This window comes from Salvelinus namaycush, chromosome 1 (genome assembly GCF_016432855.1).
Source record: "Salvelinus namaycush isolate Seneca chromosome 1, SaNama_1.0, whole genome shotgun sequence".
In the NCBI taxonomy this organism is placed as follows: Eukaryota; Metazoa; Chordata; class Actinopteri; order Salmoniformes; family Salmonidae; genus Salvelinus; species Salvelinus namaycush.
The window spans coordinates 59206677-59231554 of NC_052307.1; the positions used below are offsets into that span (position 1 = coordinate 59206677).

The 24878-nt window shown below is 44.8% G+C and overlaps 1 protein-coding gene across 3 annotated transcripts in view; it reads left to right on the forward strand.

Moving 5' to 3' along the window:
* LOC120046325 (ankyrin repeat domain-containing protein 11-like) overlaps positions 1–24878 on the forward strand; it is a 137310-nt gene that overhangs the window by 94009 nt on the left and 18423 nt on the right. For all 3 annotated transcript variants that reach the window (XM_038991468.1, XM_038991486.1, XM_038991477.1), the window contains 3 exons: positions 12050–12195; positions 16644–16776; positions 24541–24714. In XM_038991468.1, coding sequence (XP_038847396.1) covers positions 12109–12195; positions 16644–16776; positions 24541–24714 — 394 coding nt within the window. In that variant the 5' untranslated portion in view covers positions 12050–12108. The remainder of the gene's footprint in view (positions 1–12049; positions 12196–16643; positions 16777–24540; positions 24715–24878) is intronic.

Below are 24878 nucleotides of genomic sequence, written 5' to 3' on the forward strand. Positions count from 1 at the left end.
AGCCCAGCAGACAAATCATTACAAACAGTAACCAGCCAAGTAGAAGAGTTACACAAGTCAAAAATAGAGATAAAATGAATCCCTTACCTTTGATGATCTTCATATGGTTGCACTCAGCAGACATTCATTTACTCAATAAATGTTCCTTTTGTTCGATAAAGTCTCTTTATATCCAAAAACCTCCGTTTTGTTTGCGCGTTTTCTTCAGTAATCCACAGGCTCAAACGCAGTCAAAACAGGCAGACAAAAAATCCAAATTGTATCCGTAAAGTTCATAGAAAAATGTCAAACGATGTTTATATTCAATCCTCAGGTTGTTTTTAGCCTAAATAATCGATAATATTTCAACCGGACAATAACGTCGTCAATATAAAAGGTAAACAAGAAAGGCACTCTCTCGGTCGTGCGCATGAAATAGCTTTGTGACACTTTAGGGTCCACTCATTCAGACTGCTCTTACTTCTTCATTTTACAGAATACAAGCCTGAAACAATTTCTAAAGACTGTTGACATCTAGTGGAAGGCATAGGAACTGCAATTTGAGTCCTAAGTCAATGGATACTGTAATGGCATTGAATAGAAAACTACAAAACCAAATCAGTTCTGTTATACTCACAGACACTATTTTAACAGTTTTTGAAACTTTAGAGTGTTTTCTATCCAAATCTACCAGTTATATGCATATCATATCTTCTGGGCCCGAGTAGCAGGCAGTTTAATTTGGGCATGATTTTCATCCAAAGTTCCGAATGCTGCCCCCTACCCTAGAGAAGTTAAGACAGACTGGTAGAATAGCTAGCCATCGCTAGCATTCACTTGTTGAAGTAACTTTTCAGTGAAATGGAGTTGACTGGAAACTACGACATGAATATACACTGAACAAAACACAATTCCTGGAAGCTGAAAATGTCCCAGTTCTTCCATGGCCTGCATACTCACCAGACATGTCACCCGTTGAGCATGTTTGGGATGCTCTGCATCGACATGTACGACATCGTGTTCCAGTTCCCACCATAATCCAGCAACTTCGCACAGCCATTGAAGAGGAGTGGGACAACACTCCACAGGCCTGATCAACTCTATGTAAAGGAGATGTGTCGCGCTGCATGAGGCAAATGGTGGTCACACCAGATACTGACTGGTTTTCTGATCCACGGCCCTACTTAAAATAAAAGTATCTGTAACCAACAGATGTATTCCCAGTTATGTGAAATCCATAGATTAGGGCCTAATGAATTTATTTCAATTGACTGATTTCCTTATGAACTGTAACTCAGTAAAATCTTTGAAATAGTTGCATGTTGTGTTTTTTTGTTCTCTCTCTCTCTGTGTGTGTGTGTGTGTGTGTGTGTGTGTGTGTGTGTGTGTGTGTGTGTGTGTGTGTGTGTGTGTGTGTGTGTGTGTGTGTGTGTGTGTGTGTGTGTGTGTGTGTGTGTGTGTGTGTGTGTGTGTGTGTGTCCATATCTCTATATATCTCATTCACAACATTTGGAAGTTATTTAAGAGGCTTGGCTGAACTGCTTTCAATGGGGAAATATTGCTTCCTCAACCCACTTCTGTGATTTTCATTGAAACTTTACTTTGCTGTGTGGACCTATAGTCCCTGCAGCTCATGGCGGAGTAGTAGATATGTCCTCTCTCTTTCTCTGTGTGTTTATCTGTGCTAGCTGGTCATGTGATACTGTTAAACGTATGGAGAGGCTCAGCCCACGCAGTGGAAAAAGTGAACCCACCCCCACCGCTGCACACAAGCTCCCAGAGGACTGTGGTCTGTTTACTAAGGCTTGCTATAATTTTAGGGGCTTGTTTGTTTTATCATCCCAATGGAATTACGGTAGTTGTGTATCCCGACTGTTTCATGTTCATAAGCAGCGTGTCCAGTAAATGTGTTTGTAAGCCAGATGCATTTGCTTGCGAGTGGAGACTGGAGATGATTAGCAGTGTGTGTTCTCCTCATGGGTCCTACCATGTCAGTGGACAGTGAGGGGGACAGAGGCCTTATTGGAGAGACCTGGGAACAACACACAGTGCTGTCAGAATGAAATGAGGTTTTTGTGCAGCGACATAATCATCTGTTAGTATCATGGCTATGTAATTAACATGGAATATGTTTACCATAGTATTCCAGACCAGGGATTCCAGGCAATCTCCCAAAGATTTGTTTAACAAGGTGGTACTGATTATTGAGGTGAGGCTCGGAGGGGTGCTGTGTCCCTGTTTTGACTCCGAGATTTTTACGTCTTTTAACACCTAAAACCCAATTTTCTGCAATCTAGAGCCTGAAATTATAACAAATAAAATAGCAAACACAGTGCACTATACACTATTTTCCACAGCAGTTTTCTTAGAATTATACTAGTTATTTCATTTTTCAATGGTCAACAGAACTGGGACCATGAGGGCCAGGCAAGAGTAATTCAGTGTGTCAGAAGGCCTGGAATGTTGTGATGTTAGGGGTAGGGCTGGGATATGGCTTAAATGTTTTATTTATTTATTTTTTGTTTTCTCGAAATAAGCTTTGTTGCACAATTTAAAGGTAAATACACACTGCATTTCAAACAGTCGGTAATAATCTAATGAATTCAGGGCTTTGTCAAATTATACCTCGGCTAAATATAAGCCTTCAACCATAAGACTCACTAATTATTTTATCAAAATAGTATTACCTGCTTTTTGCTATAATCACTGATCTGGCTTTCAAGTCTGTCTATGAAAATGCCCCCTTTGTTATTACATTGTTTTACCAGACCCATGCATAATGCACATACATTAATAATGAACAACTTCTGGTAGCAGGCATTATAGAAAATGAACACAGGTCTCATAAACAATCTCTCAAGCACATGCTCACCCGCTCGTATATAGACAGCTAATCTTTATATTTAAAATCTAGCCAACTTGGCTCTATTTGCTTGCTAATACTGTAGAACGGTACATCCTCCTGTCTGTCTCTGTTTGAACAACAGCCTGTTCACGTTGTTTAGAACGTTGAAATCAAGTGGCCTACCTGGATAAGAAGATGATTATCTCTCAGAATGAGTTCCCAATTCCTTATATAAATGTTTTCTATTATTCTCATTGCACGTTTATCAAACACAGACTAGACAGCTAGCACAAGTCAATGGCCAAAATGCTGCTGGCGGCACCACGTGACAAACTGAGCATTCATGTTAGTAGGGTCTGCTCTGTTCTTAATTTTGGGAGTCGAGATGTAAAAAAAGGTATTGTTACAAATGTTAAGTTCTTCTCTATTAGAGTAAAATTATGTCTTAATGTGTTTTGGTGTCCAAATCACAAAATAGCCAATTACATTTATTTGAAGACAAAAAAAAACACTATTCTGTTTAAGAAAAAAACGTAAGTATATGCAAATGTACATAAATAATTTGCCTACATGTCAATGTGTAGGTGATAGCCTATGCATATTGGCTATACCCTCTCAATGTCCACACTGATGCTGACATGAGGGAGGCACCAGAAAATGTAGCCAGACTTTTAATTACATATATATTACATATATATATTAGGGGTGGGAACATTAAAATATTTAATTCAAATTCAGATGCTTTTTTTGTGGATGCAGAAAGTAAACAGCATAGTGGGCCCTGCTTTACTGAAGTTGCAAGATATTGCAAGTCAAGAAATTTTGAGATACAGCATTCCATTACGAGATACAGCTTTTGATTGCCGGTAGATAGGCCTAGTCCGCTTTTCTGGCTCTGTCAACCTGCTGGCCGACCTGCCTATACTGTGCCCATCCCTTCTCTCTCCGTCCCTTCCTAGCTCGCTATGAAAGATGCAATTGTTTTGTTCTCGGAAATACCGCAACTAATCAGTCGCCTCTGTTCCAAAAATTCTGAAGCTTAGGAGTCGATTCCTGTCGAATCTTGACTGAAATGGGTGTTGACAACAGGAGTCGACGTGCAAGGAGTCAAGGAATCAATTATTTTGGAGTTTACTCTCCACCACTGTCATTGTCGTTAACGGTTGGTAAAATGGCTGAGAAAGGCAAGCGACAGCAGAAAAGTCCTGTATGCCAATACTTTGAGAAGTTAAGTGAGAAGGAAATGCAAACTTTGCGAGGTTGAATTGAGGTACAGTAATGGTAGTACAGGTGCAATTCTTAACCATCTGAAAGGGATTGACCTTGAGACCCAAACCATTGCTGGACCAGAGCAGCTGCATTGGGATTTCATGTGGAAATTTGTGAATTGTTCTTGGTTTTAACAAAGTTTTTATTTTATTTTTTGCCACTTAACATTTTCCATTTGTCACATTCCAAATATATATATATTGGCTAAACGGCAGTCATGTTTGACAAAGTAGCCTCACCAAAATCAGACCATAGAAATTGAGGAAATTATTTTATAGCTTTGAAACTAAGGATGTGACAAATTGACAATTTTGCTTAACGTTTAAACTGCCACTTAAAAAAAAAAAAAGGTTTTCAGTTGGGCTCCCGAGTGGCGCAGCGGTCTAAGGCACTGCATCTCTGTGCTAGAGGCGTCACTACATACACCCTGGTTCGAATCCAGGGTGTATCACAACCAGCCGTGATTGGGAGTCCCATAGGGCGGCGCACAATTGACCCAGCGTCATCCGGGTTTGGCCGGTGTAGGCCATCATTGTAAATAAGAATTTGTTTTCAACTGTCTTGCCTAGGTAAATAAAGGTAACAAAAATATATATATATATATATATAAGAAAAAAATCATTATATTCCATGTCAATTTACAATGCACGATAATGGTCCTATTACATTATCGTAATAGTTGCCGGGCAATGACGTTTTATCTACCACAAACTTTTATAGATACAGAACGCAGTACATTGTCGATAGCGACAATTGATAACTTTAAAACTGCCGGTCTGTACCTTTTTCCGACAGTAGAATTCTGCTCCGGCGTAAAATGTTCTATTTTCTTCCAGACAATAAGCATCGCTGATTGATATGCTGCAGTTTATGGTATGGTAGCCAGATGTTTTATTTCTGTTAAATGTCTTGGGAAGTCAAGGTATTTAACAAACTTAAAGTACTTTTTTAGGCGAGAGTGGACTGCACGCATGCAGCAGCTTGATTTTTTGATTGACCTTTCTCGTTGCCTTGTGATGGACTTTAGTTCCGCTTCAGAAGCGGCGTTCTTTTATAGACAAGTAAAATGTCCATAGGGATTTTTCTTAACGTTAAGGATCCCAACTTAATTTTCATGTTTAAACGTTCACACCCCTAATTGAAACCAGCGTTTCTCATGTTCTATTGGTTTTCAAATAAACTTTTTTTCATTGTCCACCAGCAAAAGGCACGATCCTAGTCATATTAGAAACCCATGATCATCGTTGGCTCTTTAGATCTCCCCTCCTTCAAAATTTCGAACTGATATTTTCATCTCTGTCACATAAAACCGTTCACGTGTTTTATTGCTAATTGCATTTTGGAACATTCACGTATATAGTCAACTGCCATGTGCTCCATGCTTCGCTTATATTGCGAAGAAATATTTTATCTACTTTTTAAGTTAAATGTTCTGGTCTTTTGCGTCAGCCTTATTGCTTTTTTGATTTTTTTTAAAATGTACAGTCGTATGATTTTGGGATATATCGTCCCTCAACTGTCCCAGAGTCAGTTTGGAATATTTATTTCTCCCACAGAACGACAAGCCACATTATTTATTTTACATAGTGGTGCAGCAGTGGGGAGAGCCATGCAGACATCAAAGAAGATACAAAAGTATAGCAGCACAGTTATAAAACACCTTTTCTGCCACAGTGTAATGTTGAAGCAAGAGAAAGAGGTGAGGGCTCTCAATGTAGTGTTGAAGCAGGAGAAAGAGGTGAGGGCTCTTAATGTAGTGTTGAAGCAGGAGAAAGAGGTGAGGGCTCTCAATGTAGTGTTGAAGCAGGAGAAAGAGGTGAGGGCTCTTAATGTAGTGTTGAAGCAGGAGAAAGGGGTGAGGGCTCTTAATGTAGTGTTGAAGCAGGAGAAAGAGGTGAGGGCTCTTAATGTAGTGTTGAAGCAGGAGAAAGAGGTGAGGGCTCTTAATGTAGTGTTGAAGCAGGAGAAAGGGGTGAGGGCTCTTAATGTAGTGTTGAAGCAGGAGAAAGAGGTGAGGGCTCTCAATGTAGTGTTGAAGCAGGAGAAAGAGGTGAGGGCTCTTAATGTAGTGTTGAAGCAGGAGAAAGGGGTGAGGGCTCTCTATGGAGTGTAGAAGCAGGAGAAAGAGGTGAGGGCTCTATGGAGTGTAGAAGCAAGAGAAAGAGGTGAGGGCTCTTAATGTAGTGTTGAAGCAGGAGAAAGAGGTGAGGGCTCTTAATGTAGTGTAGAAGCAGGAGAAAGAGGTGAGGGCTCTCAATGTAGTGTTGAAGCAGGAGAAAGAGGTGAGGGCTCTTAATGTAGTGTTGAAGCAGGAGAAAGAGGTGAGGGCTCTTAATGTAGTGTTGAAGCAGGAGAAAGCACGTTAGAGTCTAACCTCCAGCTCTGCTGACCAGGGGTCAGTCCCAGTAAAAACGTCCCCATTGGGAACCCATAAAAGACCACATTCTTCACTCATCTACTGGGTCAGTGCGATGAACTCTGCCTCTGTTGGGATAGTCTGATTCACGCTAAGAGTAACATCTCTAACCTGTGTGTGAACCCACCCACCCTCTCCAAGCACCAATCATAGTTGAGAATAGTCAGCTAGCTAGCAAACCGATGATTTTTGCTTTGTCTAATGCCTCAAGTGCGTGGTTCCTAGTTCCATGACCAATCACTGCTGTCAGGTGACATTGGTGCCTGGAAGGGCTGTCACCAAAACAACCCACATCAAAGACTGTTTATATAGACCTTTAACATGGCTGCCATGTGCACCGTGTTTATGCTGTTGAAATTGAACGGATAATGCATTTACAATAAGATATTGCAAGCAAAATAAGTAACGTACGTCACTTTGCCTGAAAATGCTAAATTTACACTTACCACACTTATCGACATGTTGCTGTTCCTTGATAGCAGATCAACTGTCTCTCCAATAGGCCTTTAGCATTTGCAATTTGGCTCCTGGTGAGCTGCTCTTCCACTGTAAGCAGTGCTGTGAGGATGACGTGGGCTTTGTTTACCTAGCCTCCCAGACAAAACAATGTCAAAGTGAAACTCAATCGGTGAGGTCATTTCATTTACATTTTACATTTAAGTCATTTAGCAGACGCTCTTATCCAGAGCGACTTACAAGTACATACATTCATACTTTTTTGTACTGGCCCCCCGTGGGAATCGAACCCACAACCCTGGCGTTGCAAGCGCCATGCTCTACCAACTGAGCCACACGGGACCTGTGACCATTTCATTACTCATGTAGGTAATGCTGAAGCAAGATAACTGTACAACATTGCATCAATAGCTTTGAAAACAAATCTGACCGCCCCCAGGGTGGACCCTGTTTACAGAGTGGCAGGAAGGGACCCCTGGGGGAGTGTGGACCGACTGCACACATGGTGTGTGTTTATGGGGTTGGAAGGAAGAGAGCCAGGGTTTGTTGTTTTCAATGTAAAAGAGCGGGAAGCGGATGCTGCAGGATCCAGCATTGGACCAGGGCCTCGGCCTCTCTACAGTACCTTACAGTGCATAGACTTACTCATATGTGATGAATTAGAGCTGTTGGCTTGTGGCGAGAGGCCCCTCTGTGTGACACACACACACAGACTGATAGCAGATGCTGTGCAGCTTTTGAATGGGGTGGAAGGCGGAGGAAATGAGGCCTGTGTTTTGGAATGGATGTTATTGTGTTTCCGCTTAGGGTTCTGTGTCGTCTGTGTTCCTCTCCCCACTAAGATACGACAGCTCAGAACACACAGATAATGCATTGAAGACTCTCCGCCAAAAACCCCTATAGAGGAACTGACTGAGGACTCAATAACATAATACACTTATTTAACCCCTGTGCCAAAACCACCCCAGAATCCTTGAAGACAACCTAATAACACAATTACGTCAAGAAGCACAGCATCTGAATAGTGATGTTGTCTATAATAATATAGGCCTGTGGTATTATATAATATAGTTATTACATGATTTTTAAAAAAGGGGGGAGAGAAGCTTCAATATATACAGTGTTCTACTAAGCCAGTCACTGATATAGTACACAGTGGAAACCATATAGGACAACTTAATAGGTTCTTATTGACCCTCCCATGGGCATTACAGGCACCAACATACACACTCAGTTATAGCGGAGGGGAAATTGTACTTGGTTAAGTTATCAGAAAAATAGTTGTAATATGAATTTAATATGAAACTGTTTCACGCCACTAACATCAAAGGCTGGTTACAGTCACAATGTGTGAATTTACAATGGAGTTTTGGAGTTGTAGATTAGATTATCCTAAAATAGTCTGGAGTTTATTGTTCTAGATAGCTCAAACTAGGTCGGCACACTATGTGTGGATCATAGAATCTTTGTTTATCTCTGTTAGTAGTTGACCCCTTTGCCACTTTGTGCTGCTTAATGTGAGCTTGGAGTGTGTGGGGCTTTGGGGGACGGGGCCAGAGAACAGGGGTGGAGGCAGAGGTTTGCTGTGTCTCACTTTCCTTATGCCAGGAGGAGAGGGGAGCAGTATTCCTCTGACTGTGTGTGTCGCTGGCTCTGGGATATAAATAGCTGTCTTTGAGTAGGAGAGCTGCAGAGAGAGGGCCATGGCGCCAGGCAGCGAGTGCCAGGCAGCGTTCCCGGGTAGTGGAGAGAGGGAGGAGGGGCAGGCTCCAGCCCAGCCCTCTGCACACACTCTGGTGAAAAATGCATTATGAAGGAGAAAAATATTGAGGAACTTTTTACATATAATTTATTCATAAGAGCTCGGAAGCGACCTCTCCACGTGCAGACAGGGCAGTGGATACTAAAGAGAATAGGGCTAATCTAGTAGCATGGCGATTCAGCAGGAGGGAACTGGGCAGGAGAGGCCATACTAAGCTTACAGCAGAATAGGCCTCACTATGAAAACACTGCAGATGGTTTAGTAAGGCATCACTAGCTCACTGCAGAGTTGGCCTTTACTATAAAACCACTGCAGAGGGTTTAGCAAGGCCTCACTAGCTCACTGCAGAGTTGGCCTTTACTATAAAACCACTGCAGAGGGTTTAGCAAGGCCTCACTAGCTCACTGCAGAGTTGGCCTTTACTATAAAACCACTGCAGAGGGTTTAGCAAGGCCTCACTAGGTCACTGCAGAGTTGGCCTTTACTATAAAACCACTGCAGAGGGTTTAGTAAGGCCTCACTAGGTCACTGCAGAGTTGGCCTTTACTATAAAACCACTGCAGAGGGTTTAGCAAGGCCTCACTAGCTCACTGCAGAGTTGGCCTTTACTATAAAACCACTGCAGAGGGTTTAGCAAGGCCTCACTAGCTCACTGCAGAGTTGGCCTTTACTATAAAACCACTGCAGAGGGTTTAGCAAGGCCTCACTAGCTCACTGCAGAGTTGGCCTTTACTATAAAACCACTGCAGAGGGTTTAGCAAGGCCTCACTAGGTCACTGCAGAGTTGGCCTTTACTATAAAACCACTGCAGAGGGTTTAGTAAGGCCTCACTAGCTCACTGCAGAGTTGGCCTTTACTATAAAACCACTGCAGAGGGTTTAGCAAGGCCTCACTAGCTCACTGCAGAGTTGGCCTTTACTATAAAACCACTGCAGAGGGTTTAGCAAGGCCTCACTAGCTCACTGCAGAGTTGGCCTTTACTATAAAACCACTGCAGAGGGTTTAGCAAGGCCTCACTAGGTCACTGCAGAGTTGGCCTTTACTATAAAACCACTGCAGAGGGTTTAGTAAGGCCTCACTAGGTCACTGCAGAGTTGGCCTTTACTATAAAACCACTGCAGAGGGTTTAGCAAGGCCTCACTAGCTCACTGCAGAGTTGGCCTTTACTATAAAACCACTGCAGAGGGTTTAGCAAGGCCTCACTAGGTCACTGCAGAGTTGGCCTTTACTATAAAACCACTGCAGAGGGTTTAGGAAGGCCTCACTAGCTCACTGCAGAGTTGGCCTTTACTATAAAACCACTGCAGAGGGTTTAGTAAGGCCTCACTAGGTCACTGCAGAGTTGGCCTTTACTATAAAACCACTGCAGAGGGTTTAGCAAGGCCTCACTAGCTCACTGCAGAGTTGGCCTTTACTATAAAACCACTGCAGAGGGTTTAGCAAGGCCTCACTAGCTCACTGCAGAGTTGGCCTTTACTATAAAACCACTGCAGAGGGTTTAGCAAGGCCTCACTAGGTCACTGCAGAGTTGGCCTTTACTATAAAACCACTGCAGAGGGTTTAGCAAGGCCTCACTAGCTCACTGCAGAGTTGGCCTTTACTATAAAACCACGGCAGAGGGTTTAGTAAGGCCTCACTAGGTCACTGCAGAGTTGGCCTTTACTATAAAACCACTGCAGAGGGTTTAGTAAGGCCTCACTAGGTCACTGCAGAGTTGGCCTTTACTATAAAACCACTGCAGAGGGTTTAGCAAGGCCTCACTAGGTCACTGCAGAGTTGGCCTTTACTATAAAACCACTGCAGAGGGTTTAGCAAGGCCTCACTGCAGAGTATGTATAGAGGGTTTCATGCTAGCACCTAACAGTGGGTTCAGAAAGGCCTCCCACACTAGCACACCACTCACTCCCTGCTACCACACCACTCCCTGCAGCACACTAGCACACCACTCCCTGCTAGCACACCACTCCCTGCAGCACACTAGCACACCACTCCCTGCTAGCACACCACTCCCTGCAGCACACTAGCACACCACTCCCTGCAGCACACTAGCACACCACTCCCTGCTAGCACACCACTCCCTGCAGCACACTAGCACACCACTCCCTGCTAGCACACCACTCCCTGCAGCACACTAGCACACCACTCCCTGCTAGCACACCACTCCCTGCAGCACACTAGCACACCACTCCCTGCAACACACTAGCACACCACTCCCTGCTAGCACACCACTCCATGCAGCACACTAGCACACCACTCCCTGCTAGCACACCACTCCCTGCAGCACACTAGCACACCACTCCCTCCAAGCACACCACTCCCTGCTAGCACACCACTCCCTGCAGCACACTAGCACACCACTCCCTCCAAGCACACCACTCCATGCAGCACACTAGCACACCACTCCCTGCTAGCACACCACTCCATGCAGCACACTAGCACACCACTCCCTGCTACCACACCACTCCCTGCTAGCACACCACTCCATGCAGCACACTAGCACACCCCTCCCTGTTAGCATACCACTCCCTGAATCACACTAGCAGACCACTCCCTCCAAGCACATCACTCCCTCCAAGCACACCCCTCCCTGCTAGCACACCACTCCCTCCAAGCACACCCCTCCCTGCTAGCACACCACTCCCTCCAAGCACACCACTCCCTGCTAGCACACTAGCACACCACTTCCTGCTAGCACACCACTCCCTGCCAGCACACCAACACTGTGTAGTATGTATGTTCGGCAGGGTAGGGCAGCAGGGCTGTTGTCCAGACGTGCCATATCCCTGAAGACATTCCTCAGCTGTTACCGGGAGTCATGAAGCAGAGATGTTTGTCTCCTCCTGTCCAACAGTAAAAACCGTTTTACTGGCATTCCACAATTTCCCCCAACCTATATAATTCTCGTCGTGTTTTTGACATCAAGACATTGGTTTCATTTAGGTTTGTCTTTTGTGTGAATAAGGGATTAGCTACTTTTCAGGATCGTATTAAAATCTTGCTTAGACTTGCTTCCGTAGGTCTGTCTTTCACCCGCGTTGACCACTATAGTATCTCTCTCACCCTATGGATATGGCAGAGCATTGAAACCCCCTACTCTTCCAGGGCGGAGAGTGGGTCTGGAACAGGGGCATTATCCCGCGCTCTTCCTCACCTTTTGAAACCAGAGTGCAGGTGTAATTGTTGCTATTGGGTAGCCTGATGTACTGCTAATGGGAGCAATGTGTGGCGGGCGGGAATGTGTTTTCTGTGGAGGCGAGTGGCCCGGTGCTAACGTGTCTCTTTCCATCTCCCTCTCTATCTCGCTCGCTCTCTCCTTTGGCAGACGGTCGATGACGATGCGATGGAAGCGTGAATGAGGTTTGGCGTGGCGATAGCTGAACGATGCCCAAGGGTGGGGGTTCAAAAACCCCCCAGCTGGAAGACTTCCCACTCAACACTGACATGGTGGAGAAGCAGGTTGGGAAGAAGGTAAGAAACACATGCATCACACACGTACTGACACACCACAAATCTACACACACACACAAGCCCCTTTACCGCTCCCGCTGCTGAGTCCTGCATCGAGGGGTCATGTCCTCATTACACAGAAAAAATCATTATGGACTTAATAAGCAGCTCGATGGGAGTTGGCATTCAACTGGCTAAGAGCTCATTGTCGCTTTTTTGGGGATTATTTCTTATGACTGAAGTCCCATTTTGGGCTTAGGCTATGGTGACATTTCTACAGTGGAAGAAAAAGCTTGTTGAGAACACTTAAAATACAAGTTTGCAAAGTGCACTATGTCAAACTTTTTTTTCTTTTTTTTAACCTACGTGAATTATTGCGTCACTTGCAATTTATACACGTGTCCCGCTCTCTGAAACGTTCCTTGCTACTGTATTGAATGCGCTATGAATAACATCACACAACCCTCCCCTTTAAATACAGGCATGCGTTCTGTTTTTCTAGATGTAGCCTAGAGCCAGGGAAATGGCTGTATGTAGTGTTGCATCAGCTTAATGACTAATGATATAGCATAGGTTATGTGCTTTAGCCAGCCAGCTATATATGGCTCATCTGAATAGGTAGTCCAGGTTTTATCAATGAACTAATCTTCTTTATTTTTGACCAATGAAGTGGAGGCTGCTGGCACTGTGTGGCAAATTTAGATCCTCGTGCATCAAACGCAGCATTAAGTTGCTGGGCAGGCAGGCCAGGGCGTTCTGCTACAGCCAACCTGACGCTGAGACTCGCTATACTCTTTCAGACAAAACAAGAGAGAATAGTTCCTAGGGATTTTCACCCCAGATTCTGTTAGACCACTGAAATCATTTCCCAGAAGTGGATTCTAATGAGCAGAGCTGTTAATTAGATGTGAACAGAGTTGTAATGGTAACGTAATAATAGGTGTCATTTCCTGTGTTATTGTTTCTCCACATGGTTGTGATACTAGGGATTAGGTAGTCATTTCAGTGGTGTTTTCCCCTAGGTAGTGGGGAGAGCTGTCCCTTCAAATGGCAGCTAAAGCCAGCCTGTGTTTTTGTGGACGTGTGGCTGTTCATGCTGGCAACAGTGAGTTTAGACGCAGAATGATGACATCATGGTAATCGTGGTTCAGCAGCAGCGAACCCAGAGGTGCAGCTTACGCGCGTGTCGGCTATGTACAACCTTCCGCACAGAATTGCATCAGACTCTGGGAGGGAGAGGAGGAGCGAGAGCATTGCTAGGAGACCAGTAAACACGGTTTCTCATGAAGGCAGCCTTGAAGCAGTGGCTCACAGCTGTCTTTTAATTCAGCTCTCTTTTCTCTGTGTGTCGCAGCAAGACTAGCTCTGCCTAGCGCTAACGCCTCTGTCTGTCTTGGCATGTTGTTTTGTGTATGTGTGTGCCTGTGTCAGCTCTCTGTATACTGTGTACTGTCTTTCTGTTTGGAAATTCCTCCTACATGTAGACCTGTATACCTGTACAATGTATATTGTCTCTCGTTCCCTCTCGCTGGTGTACAGAGTTACTGCTAAGCCCTGTTCTAAGCAGCAGGAAGAGCTTGCTGTGTGTCTACGCTGTACTGTAAGGATGACATCATAGTCTCATGACTGTAGGAGGGCTGGGGGCTGGGACTTGCCAGGGCGGGCTGCAGAGCGTGCCACTGTGCAGTGTGCAGCAGTGGGAACTAGCCTGAGAAAGAGTGAGCGTTCTGCTACATGCCACCTTTTTATCTGACCTGATCGGGTCCTGCATCCCAGCTCTGTGGTAAACAGCCACCTACACAGAGCTCTTTAATTAGCCCTCCTTACCACAGTCAGCACCCGGCCAACAACTCAGCTGCTCTGGCCCTCCTTTAAATCTAGGGGTTAGAAAAACAGGCATTACATAAGGTTTTATTTGTTTTATAATCGTTTGCCATGTTTTTAATTATAGCAATCATTAAAATCTGAGTTGAGTTCTTTTAACTTTGACTACAAACTTAAATCATCAAGTTGCAGTTTACTAGCCTGATATTTGAATATATAAGCAGGATATTGCATAGAGGAGAGATCTATTTTCCTACCTTTGGAACACTGTACACTGAAATACTTGCGCTCCTTAGAGCTAAATGTGAGTGTTTGTGAGAGCGCAGTGCAGACAGGCCTGAGCAGACCTGCTGCATGGCCCTTTAACAGCAGTGTTTTGAGGGAGAGGCAGCGCTGTACTGTGCTGTATAGACAGAACATCCGCCGAAGGGAGCCATTGGTGCCGGAGCAGGCCGCTTGCTGACGGAGGGAAGGGGTCTTCTGATGGGTACCAGTTGCCGTGGACCACAGACACCTGCGGTGTTACCGCTCCTTCCATCTCTCTCTTCCCATCTGGGACTGTCTGCCTCTGCTCTGTGCTGCTCTGCTGCCGGAGCGCCGAGAGGAAATTCCATGGAAAAGTCACGCTCTGCAAATCCCCTAATCTCTGGAAGTCTCGGGGCAGACAGAAGCACACTGCAGTGTAAAGCTTTGGGATACGCAGCTGCCGCCTGCCTGTCTCTCTTTGTGTCCTTTTGTCAGTGTGTCCTGTCCTGGATGGGCTTTGTCCCTGTGTCTCTGTCTGTCCAGGCTCTGTCTTCTCCCAGTGCTAAGGGAAGTCTCCAACATTAGGGAAGTTCTACAAATATCCTTCCACATTGGCCCTTTCATTTTAAACTACAGTTAGTTTTATTTTAATTAAAGAATATTCCTCCCAGCTAGTAGTGTACCCCATTTCGGCGGCAGGTAGCCTAGTGGTTAGAGTGTTGGGCCGGTAACCGAAAGGTTGCTAGATCGAATCCCCGAGCTGACAAGGTAAAAATCTGTCGTTCTGCCCCTGAACAAGGCCACTGTAAATAAGAGTTTGTTCTTAACTGACTTGCCTAGTTAAATAAAGGTTCAATTTAAAAATAATAATAATAAATGAGCATCTGTGTGTCTTTACTGTTATAAACTCAGCAAAAAAAGAGGACCCTGTCTTTCAAAGATAATTCGTAAAAATCCAAATAACTTCACAGATCTTCATTGTAGGGTTTAAACACTGTTTCCCATTCTTGTTCAATGAATCATAAACAATTAATGAATATGCACCTGTGGAACGGTTGTTAAGACACTAACAGCTTACAGGCGGTAGGCAACTAAGGTCACAGTTATGAAAACTTAGGACACTAAAGAGGCCTTTCTACTGACTCTGAAAAACACCAAAAGAAAGATGCCCAGGGTCCCTACTCGTCTGTGTGAACATGCCTTAGGCATGCTGCAAGGAGGCATGAGGACTGCAGATGTAGCCAGGGCAATAAATTGCAATGTCCATACTGTGAGACGCCTAAGACAGCGCTACAGGGAGACAGGACGGACAGCTGATCGTCCTCGCAGTGGCAGACCACGTGTAGCAACACCTGCACAGGATCGGTACATCCAAACATCACACCTGCTGGACAGGTACAGGGTGGAAACAACAACTGGCCGAGATACACCAGGAACGCATAATCCCTCCATCAGTACTGACTGTCTGCAATAGGCTGAGAGAGGCTGGACTGAGGGCTTGGTATGCCTGTTGTAAGGCAGGTCCTCACGAGACATCGCCGTCAACAACGTCGCCTATAGGCACAAATCCACCGTCGCTGGACCAGACAGGACTGGCAAAAAGTGCTCTTCACTGGCGTTGCGGTTTTGTCTCACCAGGGGTGATGGTCGGATTCACGTTTATCATCGAAGGAATGAGCGTTACACCAAGGATTTGCCTCTGGAGAAGGATCGATTTGGAGGTGGAGGGTCCGTCATGGTCTGGGGCGGTGTGTCACAGCATCATCGGACTGAGCTTGTTGTCATTGCAAGCAATCTCAACGCTGTGCGTTACAGGGAAGACATCCTCCTCCCTCATGTAGTACCCTTCCTGCAGGCTCATCCTGACATGACCCTCCAGCATGACAATGCCACCAGCCATACTGCTCGTTCTGTACATGATTTCCTGCAAGACAGGAATGTCAGTGTTCTGTCATGGCCAGCGAAGAGCCCGGATCTCAATCCCATTGAGCCTTGAATCGGAGGGTGAGGGCTAGGTCTATTCCTCACAGAAATGTCCGGGAACTTGCAGGTACCTTGGTGGAAGAGTGGGGTAACAGCAAGAACTGGCAAATCTGGTGCAGTCCATGAGGAGCAGATGCACTGCAGTACTTAATGCAGCTGGTGGCCACACCAGATACTGACTGTTAATTTTGATTTTGACTACCCCTTTGTTCAGGGACACATTATTCAATTTCAGTTAGTCACATGTCTGTGGAACTTGTTCAGTTTATGTCTGTTGTAGAATCTTATGTTCATACAAATATGTACACATGTTAAGTTTGCTGAAAATCAACACAGTTGACAGTGAGAGGACGTTTCTTTTTTTGCTGAGTTTAGCTGTGCAATACGGTGTTCATGTTTTCTTTTTTATTTGCCAGGATAAAGTATTGTCGAACAAGACTCCTAAATTGGACCGCAGCGATGGCGTCAAAGAGATGAAAGAGAAGGCATCCAAGAGGAAGCTTCCCTTCACTGTTGGAGCCAATGGAGACCAGAAAGATTCTGACTCAGGTAAGACTGGAGGGGCAGGGAATGTGACGTGACATCACTTCCTCAGCCTGGCAGCCAGGAAGTGTAGTTTTGCATGCTGGAAGAATGAAAGGATATGACATTTTATTGGTTGTATACACATATTTAGCAGCTGTTACTCGGGGTGTAGTAAAATGCTTGCATTCATAGCTCCAACAGTTAAGTAATATCTAATAATACACACATTTAAAAGGTTAAAGAATGGAATTAACCTTTCACGAGTATCAATCCCGGATCCGGGATCACCCCCCACCCCCCACACACTGATTAGCATAGCTAGCATAGCGTCACAATTAAATAGTAGCATCTAAATATCATTAAATCACAAGTCCAAGACACCAGATGAAAGATACAGATCTTGTGAATAACCCCATCATTTCTGTTTTTTAAAATGTTATACAGGGAAGACACAATATGTAAATCTATTAGCTAACCACGTTAGCAAAATACACCATTTTTCCTTTGTCCACCATTTTCTCTCTCCACCAGTAGCTATCACCAATTCGGCTAAACTAAGATATTGATAGCCACTAACCAAGAAAAAACCTCCTCAGATGACAGTCTGATAACATATTTATGGTATAGGATAGGTTTTGTTAGACAAATGTGCATATTTCAGGTAGAAATCACAGTTTACAATTGCACCCACAGTCACAACTGGACTAGAATTACTAGAGAGAGCAACGTGTATGACCAATTTACTCATCATAAAACATTTCATAAAAATAGACAAAGCATAGCAATGGAAAGACACAGATCTTGTGATTTCAGACAATATTTCAGATTTTCTAAGCGTTTTACAGCGAAAACACAATAAATCGATAAGTTAGCATACCACATATGCAAACAATACCAGAGCATCAATTCAAGCCAAATAGCGATAACGTAATCATCGCCAAAAGATATTAATTTTTTCACTAACCTTCTCAGAATTCTTCCGTTGACACTCCTGTAACATCATATTACAACATACATATATTGTTTGTTCGAAAATGTGCATATTTAGCCATAAAAAACCGTGGTTATACAATGAAGATGGTAGCAAAACCAGCATGGAAAAGTCGGTCGCCATCTTTCAGAGTGATCTAGTTTAATCAATAGCTAATCATATACTTGACTAAAAAATACAGGGTTGACAGGAATCGAAAGACAAATTAGTTCTTAATGCAATCGCTGATTTACATTTCTAAAATTATCCTTACTGTGCAATACAGGGTTCGCCAAGCGAAGGGATAGAAAACAAAATGGCGAAATATGCGTTTAAAATATTTCGACAGAACAACGATTTATCATATTAAATATTACTTACTATGAGGTGATTTTCCATCAGATTCTTGGGCAATGTATTCTTTCTTGGGTATAATCTTCTTTTGGTCGAAAGATGTCCTTTGTCCGTCTAAATGCCCGCTAACGTTCGACCGGGACCCCGAAATGTGCCCGGTGCTTCACATAGAAATGCATCAAAATCGCACTAAACGGATATAAATTGCTATAAAACGGTTTAAATTAACTACCTTATGATGTTTCTAAGTCCTATATCGAATTAAATTACAGACGGATACATTTCAAGTTGATAACCGAGCCTGTGAAAATGGCATCCGGAGGTCCCTTCCTGCGTAAGGGCGAGCGTCGAAAGGGGGGCTACTCTCACTCCTTGGTCTTTTATAACCTCTGAGAGCTACCTAGAAGGCCCATTCCACTTCTCATTGGTTACTGACATCCAGGGGAAGGCGGGTGCAGTTCGTGTCGTTCCATAGGATAGACAGAGACCTTAAAAACTGATCTGAAACCAGAGCTTCGCTCTCAGACCTTTCACTGTCTGTCATGGATTTCGCTGTAGAAAGAGTTCTGGGTCACCCACAGACATAATTTCAACGTTGTATGAAACTAGAAAGTGTTTTCTATCCAATAGAATTAATAATATGCATATTGTACGAGCAAGAATTGAGTACTAGGCAGTTTAATTTGGAGACGACAAAATGCTAATTCGGAACAGCACCCCCTGTAGTCGCAAGAAGTTAAGAAATATAGAAATATTAGGACGAGCGATGTCGGAGCCTCTAAGGTGCATGGTAGTGTAACTGGGTGGTAGCCGTCTCGTGACAGTGACTAAAGTTCAGGCCAGGGTACTGGGCGGGGGCCAGCTAGTGGTGAATATTTAACAGCCTGATGACCTTGAGATAGAAGCAGTTTTCAGTCTCTCGGTCTCAGCTTTGATGCACCTGTACTGACCTCGCCTTCTAGATGGTAGCGGGGTGAACAGGCCGTGGCTCGGGTGACTGAGGTCCTTGATGAGTTTCTTGGCCTTCCTGTGACACCGGTTGCTGTAGGTATCCTGGAGGGCAGGCAGTGTGCCCCCGGTGATGCGTTTGGCTGACCACACCACCCTCTGGAGGGCCCTGCGGTTGCGGACAGTACAGTTGCCCTACCAGGCGGTGATACAGCCCGATAGGATGCTCTCAATGGTGCTTCTGTAAACGTTTGTGAGAGTCTTATGGGCGAAGATAAATTTATTCAGCCTCCTGCAGGCGGTGTTTCTTTATAACCTCAAAGAAGAAGGCTGGTGCCATGGTTTAACTTGGTTCAACTGTCCATCATTGGGAAAACGAGAAAAGGGCCACACGGAACATGGGCCAATTAAGTGAGGATTTGTCAATCCCGAGGGCCTGAAAAGGTTTGGGGTGAGACACTCACTTGTGTTATTCTTTAATAAGAGAGAAAGGGGGAACTACTGTTCCAGCTTGTTTGGCTTGAGCTTTGAGGATCTTGAAGTGATTTGTTGATGATGGTCTGTAATAACATGTACGGTAATGGAATCCACATCTCTGTGTGCTGGGTTATTGGGTTGGTTTGAAATGCTGCTGTGAACTTCAGCTGTTATTTCTTTGGGTAATATGGAGTCCAACCCATTGTGTACATTTCTCTTTTTTGTTTAGGTGACGTGTGTTGGCTTTCTGCAGGAAACGTTTGAAAATGGTATTTCTCTGTTTTGAAGAGATATTGAATATAGAATTTGTGTTCTCAGTGCAGCTTGAGTGACCAAATCGGGAGCGTAGTAAATTCCCCTGGTCATCACTGTTTAGTCACAGCTATAGTGGCTTGGTTTTGTATTTGTGTGTATGTTGGTGGTAGTGGCCCTGTAACCTGTTAGCAGGCTGTTGGCAGAGAAAGGTTGCCTCCCACCTCAGTTTCTCCCCTCCCCCTGTCTAGAACAGTGCCCTGATTGTCTATTGTCGTGCTAATGTTAGGGTGGAGTCTCTGCCTCTACAGCTAGGCTGGATGTCTGTCAGTCTCTCACATTAACTAGACCATCATTTATACACTTTCGGGGGTGCGTTTGTCTTCGTGTTCCCTGCCTGTTATCCTTCTCAGTGTCTTTTCCATCCACATGTCTTAAACCTGGCTGTAAAATGGAAACATTCATTAAATGGTTCATCCTTCATTGTGTTAGTTTTGTCTCCATGCCGCCTTATTTATCCCATACACACTGTAGTGTGTGTGTGTGGTTTCACACACACACTTCCCCTCTTCTGTTGTCTTGGCCTTGATAGCTAGTTCCTTTCATGCTGTGTGATTGTCTCTACCCTATGGAATTTGTTAAGTACTTTACAGCCGGCCCTATCCCCTCCCCCTGACGTTGATGGCGTCTTTCTGGTGATACTGTATCTCCCCTTGATATGGTGAACTCTCCTTCTACGGCCCTACATTGTGGGGATAGAGTCTAGACTGTGGTCCAATAGGCCCGTGTATGGAGGGTTTGTGTGCCCCTTGGCCTGCTCCCTTGTGCCTGCAGAAAAGCCACAAGGATTACAGTAGTGAACTTTGAGAATGTGGAGGGAAGTGCAGGCCGTACAGTCCTCTCCTAGTGGGCTGGGCTTCATATGACCCTCTGACGGAGAGAGAGCCTTCACATTGCTGCACCCTCCTCAACCTGAGTGGGGAAAAAACAACACAGAGCGCGAGTGACGAAACAGAAACCTCCTTAATGACGGCATAGCTATTTTCTCTCTCTCAATTTGCCTGGAGGTTATGGCCGTCAGTCCAGCGTGGCTCCTCTCCTACTCAGAAAAGGATCTGCAGGTCTATTGTTTTCACTGTGCTTCCAGCTCCTCGCGCTAGTGTGCTGATGGAGAGTTCAGACTGAGGCTATGCTCAGTGTTTTTGCATGGGCTCTGTAACACAACTTACCATAGTTGGCCTATGAGCGAGTGTTTTGAAGCTATAGCTTGAGGCAGATAATGTTGAATTTGTAGCATAATATTGGCTTTTGAGAAATGTACGACTACTTTTGATTGTGTTGTTCAGCTATGAAAGATGAGCAAGTCAGACCCTTCACATCCGCTTATTATTTGGCTAGTTTTGATGGAAACAGACAGAGGACACAGGGAGCTCATCGAACGTGGACTAGGCTACATACTCCATTTGAAATGCGTAATTCATACTGTTGGTCATTTTGTAGACAGGGATTTGCTGCATTCTGCGTTTGTGTTGTCTTTGCACTCTCCAAACCCACAAGATGACAGTGTTTCTACAGTGTTAGTTATCTAGGCATAGTACTACCCTGTCAGTACCTAAAGTGAAGTCGGTGTGTGTGGTTGTGCCTTATTTGAGTGCATAACATCCGTTTCTATGGTTATAACAGGGCACTCGATCTCTACTGAAGGTTTTCTCCCCGAGGCATCTGTTAGATGTATGATGTAGCTAATTGCAGTGATTGCTCTGTTATCTTGAACACACCGGTTTTGACAGTTTACAAGACATTCTTCTAGAGATGGTAGCTTGTGTAGCAGATGATTGTTGTAACCTGTATTGGTGTAGAGCCCATCCACAGGCCTTGCAGCAGGAGTGTAGGAGTCATGGCCAGGGCTGCTCAGCAAGGGGACTGCTCTGGATAAAGCTATGAGGAGCAGGAGACGGATAAGAGACAGTGATGAGTGCAGATCAGCTACTTGCAGGCTGGCACACACATCATCACCTTCACGATATGGCAGGAATACAGGATGCCTGTCTTATCAGCAGGTGCAGCAGGTGCTGCTTTCAGTAGGGAAAGGGGGGGTGGGGCTGCTGGCTTGAGGTTTTCTCCACCGCATCCCAAATCAGCCCTGTCTGCCTGCTGCACACCACTATTATTCAGATCCCTGGAGGGAGAAATGTTTTTGTAATGTTTCATCTCCCATCCTTTGGAAGATCCATGAATTATTCACTGTTACTTGACTTGAAATCAGATTTGGTCCGGGTTCAGTTGTTTTGGAGCTAGAGTCTCCACTAGGTATATTAGAAAGGCTAGTAGTTGCACTCTGTCCAGGCGTTCTGAAAAGGTTCCATTGTTTCTCCAGACCATCTTTGACCCCTTGTGTGTACTGTAGCCTACATCAGGATGGCCCAGTCTACTCTGTACATGGAGATGAGGTCCAGCAGTAAGCGGCAGTAGGTAGGCCAACACGGCGTGAGAGAAAGCCCTTCGGTAGTCTGCCGATCTGTCCCTCTGTCATTACCACCACTGAAGACTGTTGTTCTGCACCGACACTTTCCTCTGCTCTCGTCATCGTAGCCATACAGAAGCATGAATGTGTCTGGCTCCTATGTGACTGGGTGTTGGCATGTGTGGTAGTAAGCGCTAGTAGTGTTCATGCTTTGTTTTCAGTTTCGACCTCAGTTTAAGAATGAAGACAGAGCTGTGGTGCTAATGTATTTACACATTGACCATGAGATCTCACCCTGCCTAGTCGCCCCACTTGTGTCTTCACAGTTGATTCCCATGTTCTACATAAATTAACACACAGGAAGGCCAGTCCTACATACACATTGCAGTAAAGCAAACGGAGCTCATAAGGTCTACCTCTAATAATAATTCTCTCCCACGGAGCAGGAACCCCAACTGACAGAACTGGTCGGAATACATTTGTAGCTGTCACTCAGAGAAAGACAGGCCGTTAGCATGTTTGATGTCCCAAGTGGAATGATAGAAAGATGAGCTTGTCATCTTTGTTGTCCGATTGAATTTGGGGGCACAACAAACGGACTAGGCCTACCTGGTTCCTCTGGTCGGGCTGGTTCTGGTTCTGCCTGCCCATACTGTGGGAAGCTGATAGCAACGTCTCCACAGTATGCTAACACAGTGGCGTCATGGGCCCATTGTGACTTGACTGTTGTCTTGCTGTGGGCCCCGCCCCTGGCCTAGGCTGGCGTTCTTGGGAACAGTGAGGTAGTTTGGTCTCCCTCCAACTTTGCCATCAAAACTCTCAAGTTAAAGGAAAAATCCAAATGACATTGGTATACATAGGCCTTCTTTTGCTAGTGTATATATAGTCTTAAATGTTTCTTTAAAACGATTTAATTGTTTAATTAGACCCAGCTACGGATGTCTATGGGCTTACATTGCATTTTCAGATGCCTCTGTCTTAATTCCATCCTTGTAATCCATGTGGAATGTGTGAGGCTTATCCTGCTGTTTTGTTGTTTTTCCCGTCTTCCCACTATCCCATTTACATTGAAGATGCATCACACATGTTTGCGTGCTACTTAGCCTACTCAATGCATGTCCAAAATCTCGTCTCAAAAGTCATTGTAATTAGCAGCTTGTATGTGGTTTGATAACAGCCCGTCTCAAGTACTGAAGCAGGCTCATTACTGACTGGGGCCCACTGTAAAGGCTTGGAAAAGCAACTCTAGCATTTTCAGTCCTCGACATCCACCGCCTGAAACATCCACTGCTGTGGTTCGTGCTGTTTCTGAATAAAAGAAATGTGTCTAAATGGCAAATTCCTTTCAGAATATGAGTGTGTATCAGGGGTGGGGGTACATTAGGCGTAAGTATTCACAGATGTTAGTGGAAGTTCATCACCTCTGACTATGGAAGATCTCTGGAAAGGGTTTTGTGACCGGAAGCGTGAGCTGCCATGTTTCCTACTCCTATTAATTCTTGTTTGTGGCCTTGAGCAATCCACTGTGTTGAGAGCTACAGCGAGCAGGCTTGTAGATCACCCCTTTTGATTAGACGACGTGTGTTGATGTCTCCATGGACGCAGTTGAAGGCCATGTCATTTGTTTTTATTGATGTCCGAATGTTTTGGAAGGATCTTGAAGCTGGCGCAGTTTGTGCTTGTTCAAACATTGACGGAGCGTAACTCCAAATCGTCCAGCAGTTGCAAATGTAGAGGGTTTATGTATTTGCGTCTCAATAGTAAAGTAAGACTGACATTTGCTGTGGAGATTTGATAATTCCTCATGACACTGAAAATAATTGTTGGGCGTGTCTTTGAGGAGCTGCTGATTTTGTCCAACGGCAAGTCGCCATTGTGATGACCTTGGCTCGGCCACATTGAAATGAACACCTGGCCATTTTGTAATCACTGTCACTCTGCCAAGTCACACACCCCCTGAGAGAGACATAAACATCAGACTGTCAATAGTTGACCCCTCCCTGCCTCTGGGGCAGCTGGGTTTAAATGCTCACCACCATCAGCTGCCTCAGAAGATGGATGTGGCCTAAACTAGACTAGAAGTTGGTAGGGGTTTCACCAAGGGGCTTCCTTAGAACATCACAGAGGACATTTATCTGACCTGTTGCCATGGAGATGTTGAATGAGTGTTATCAATGACTTGTTGTGGTCAGAAATGAAATCACTTCAATTTGACTGCTGAAGTAAAAGCCGATATAACCTGAGCAATTTGCAATCCTGTGTTTGTATGTGTGTCTGTGCTACCCATAGACCTCACATTGTCCATTCCCCTCTCTCCTCACAGAAAAGCAAGGTCCGGAACGGAAGCGCATTAAAAAGGAGCCCACCAACACCAGGAAGTCAGGCCTGCCGTTTGGGATGGGCATGCCAGGGATCCGGGCCGGGTACCCCCTCTCTGAGCGGCAGCAGGTGGCTCTTCTCATGCAGATGACGGCTGAAGAGTCAGTCAACAGTCCAGGTGCGCGTTTGTTATGGATGCCACGTCTCTGAGGGTTCAGCGGGGGGTGGTGTGAAGGGAGGGGTGCTGTGTCCCTGATGCTTAGAGTCCCAGCCACACTTTTGCTCCATGCTTCATTAAAGAACAGACCACACTGCTTAATTAGAATTCAATTATACAAGATA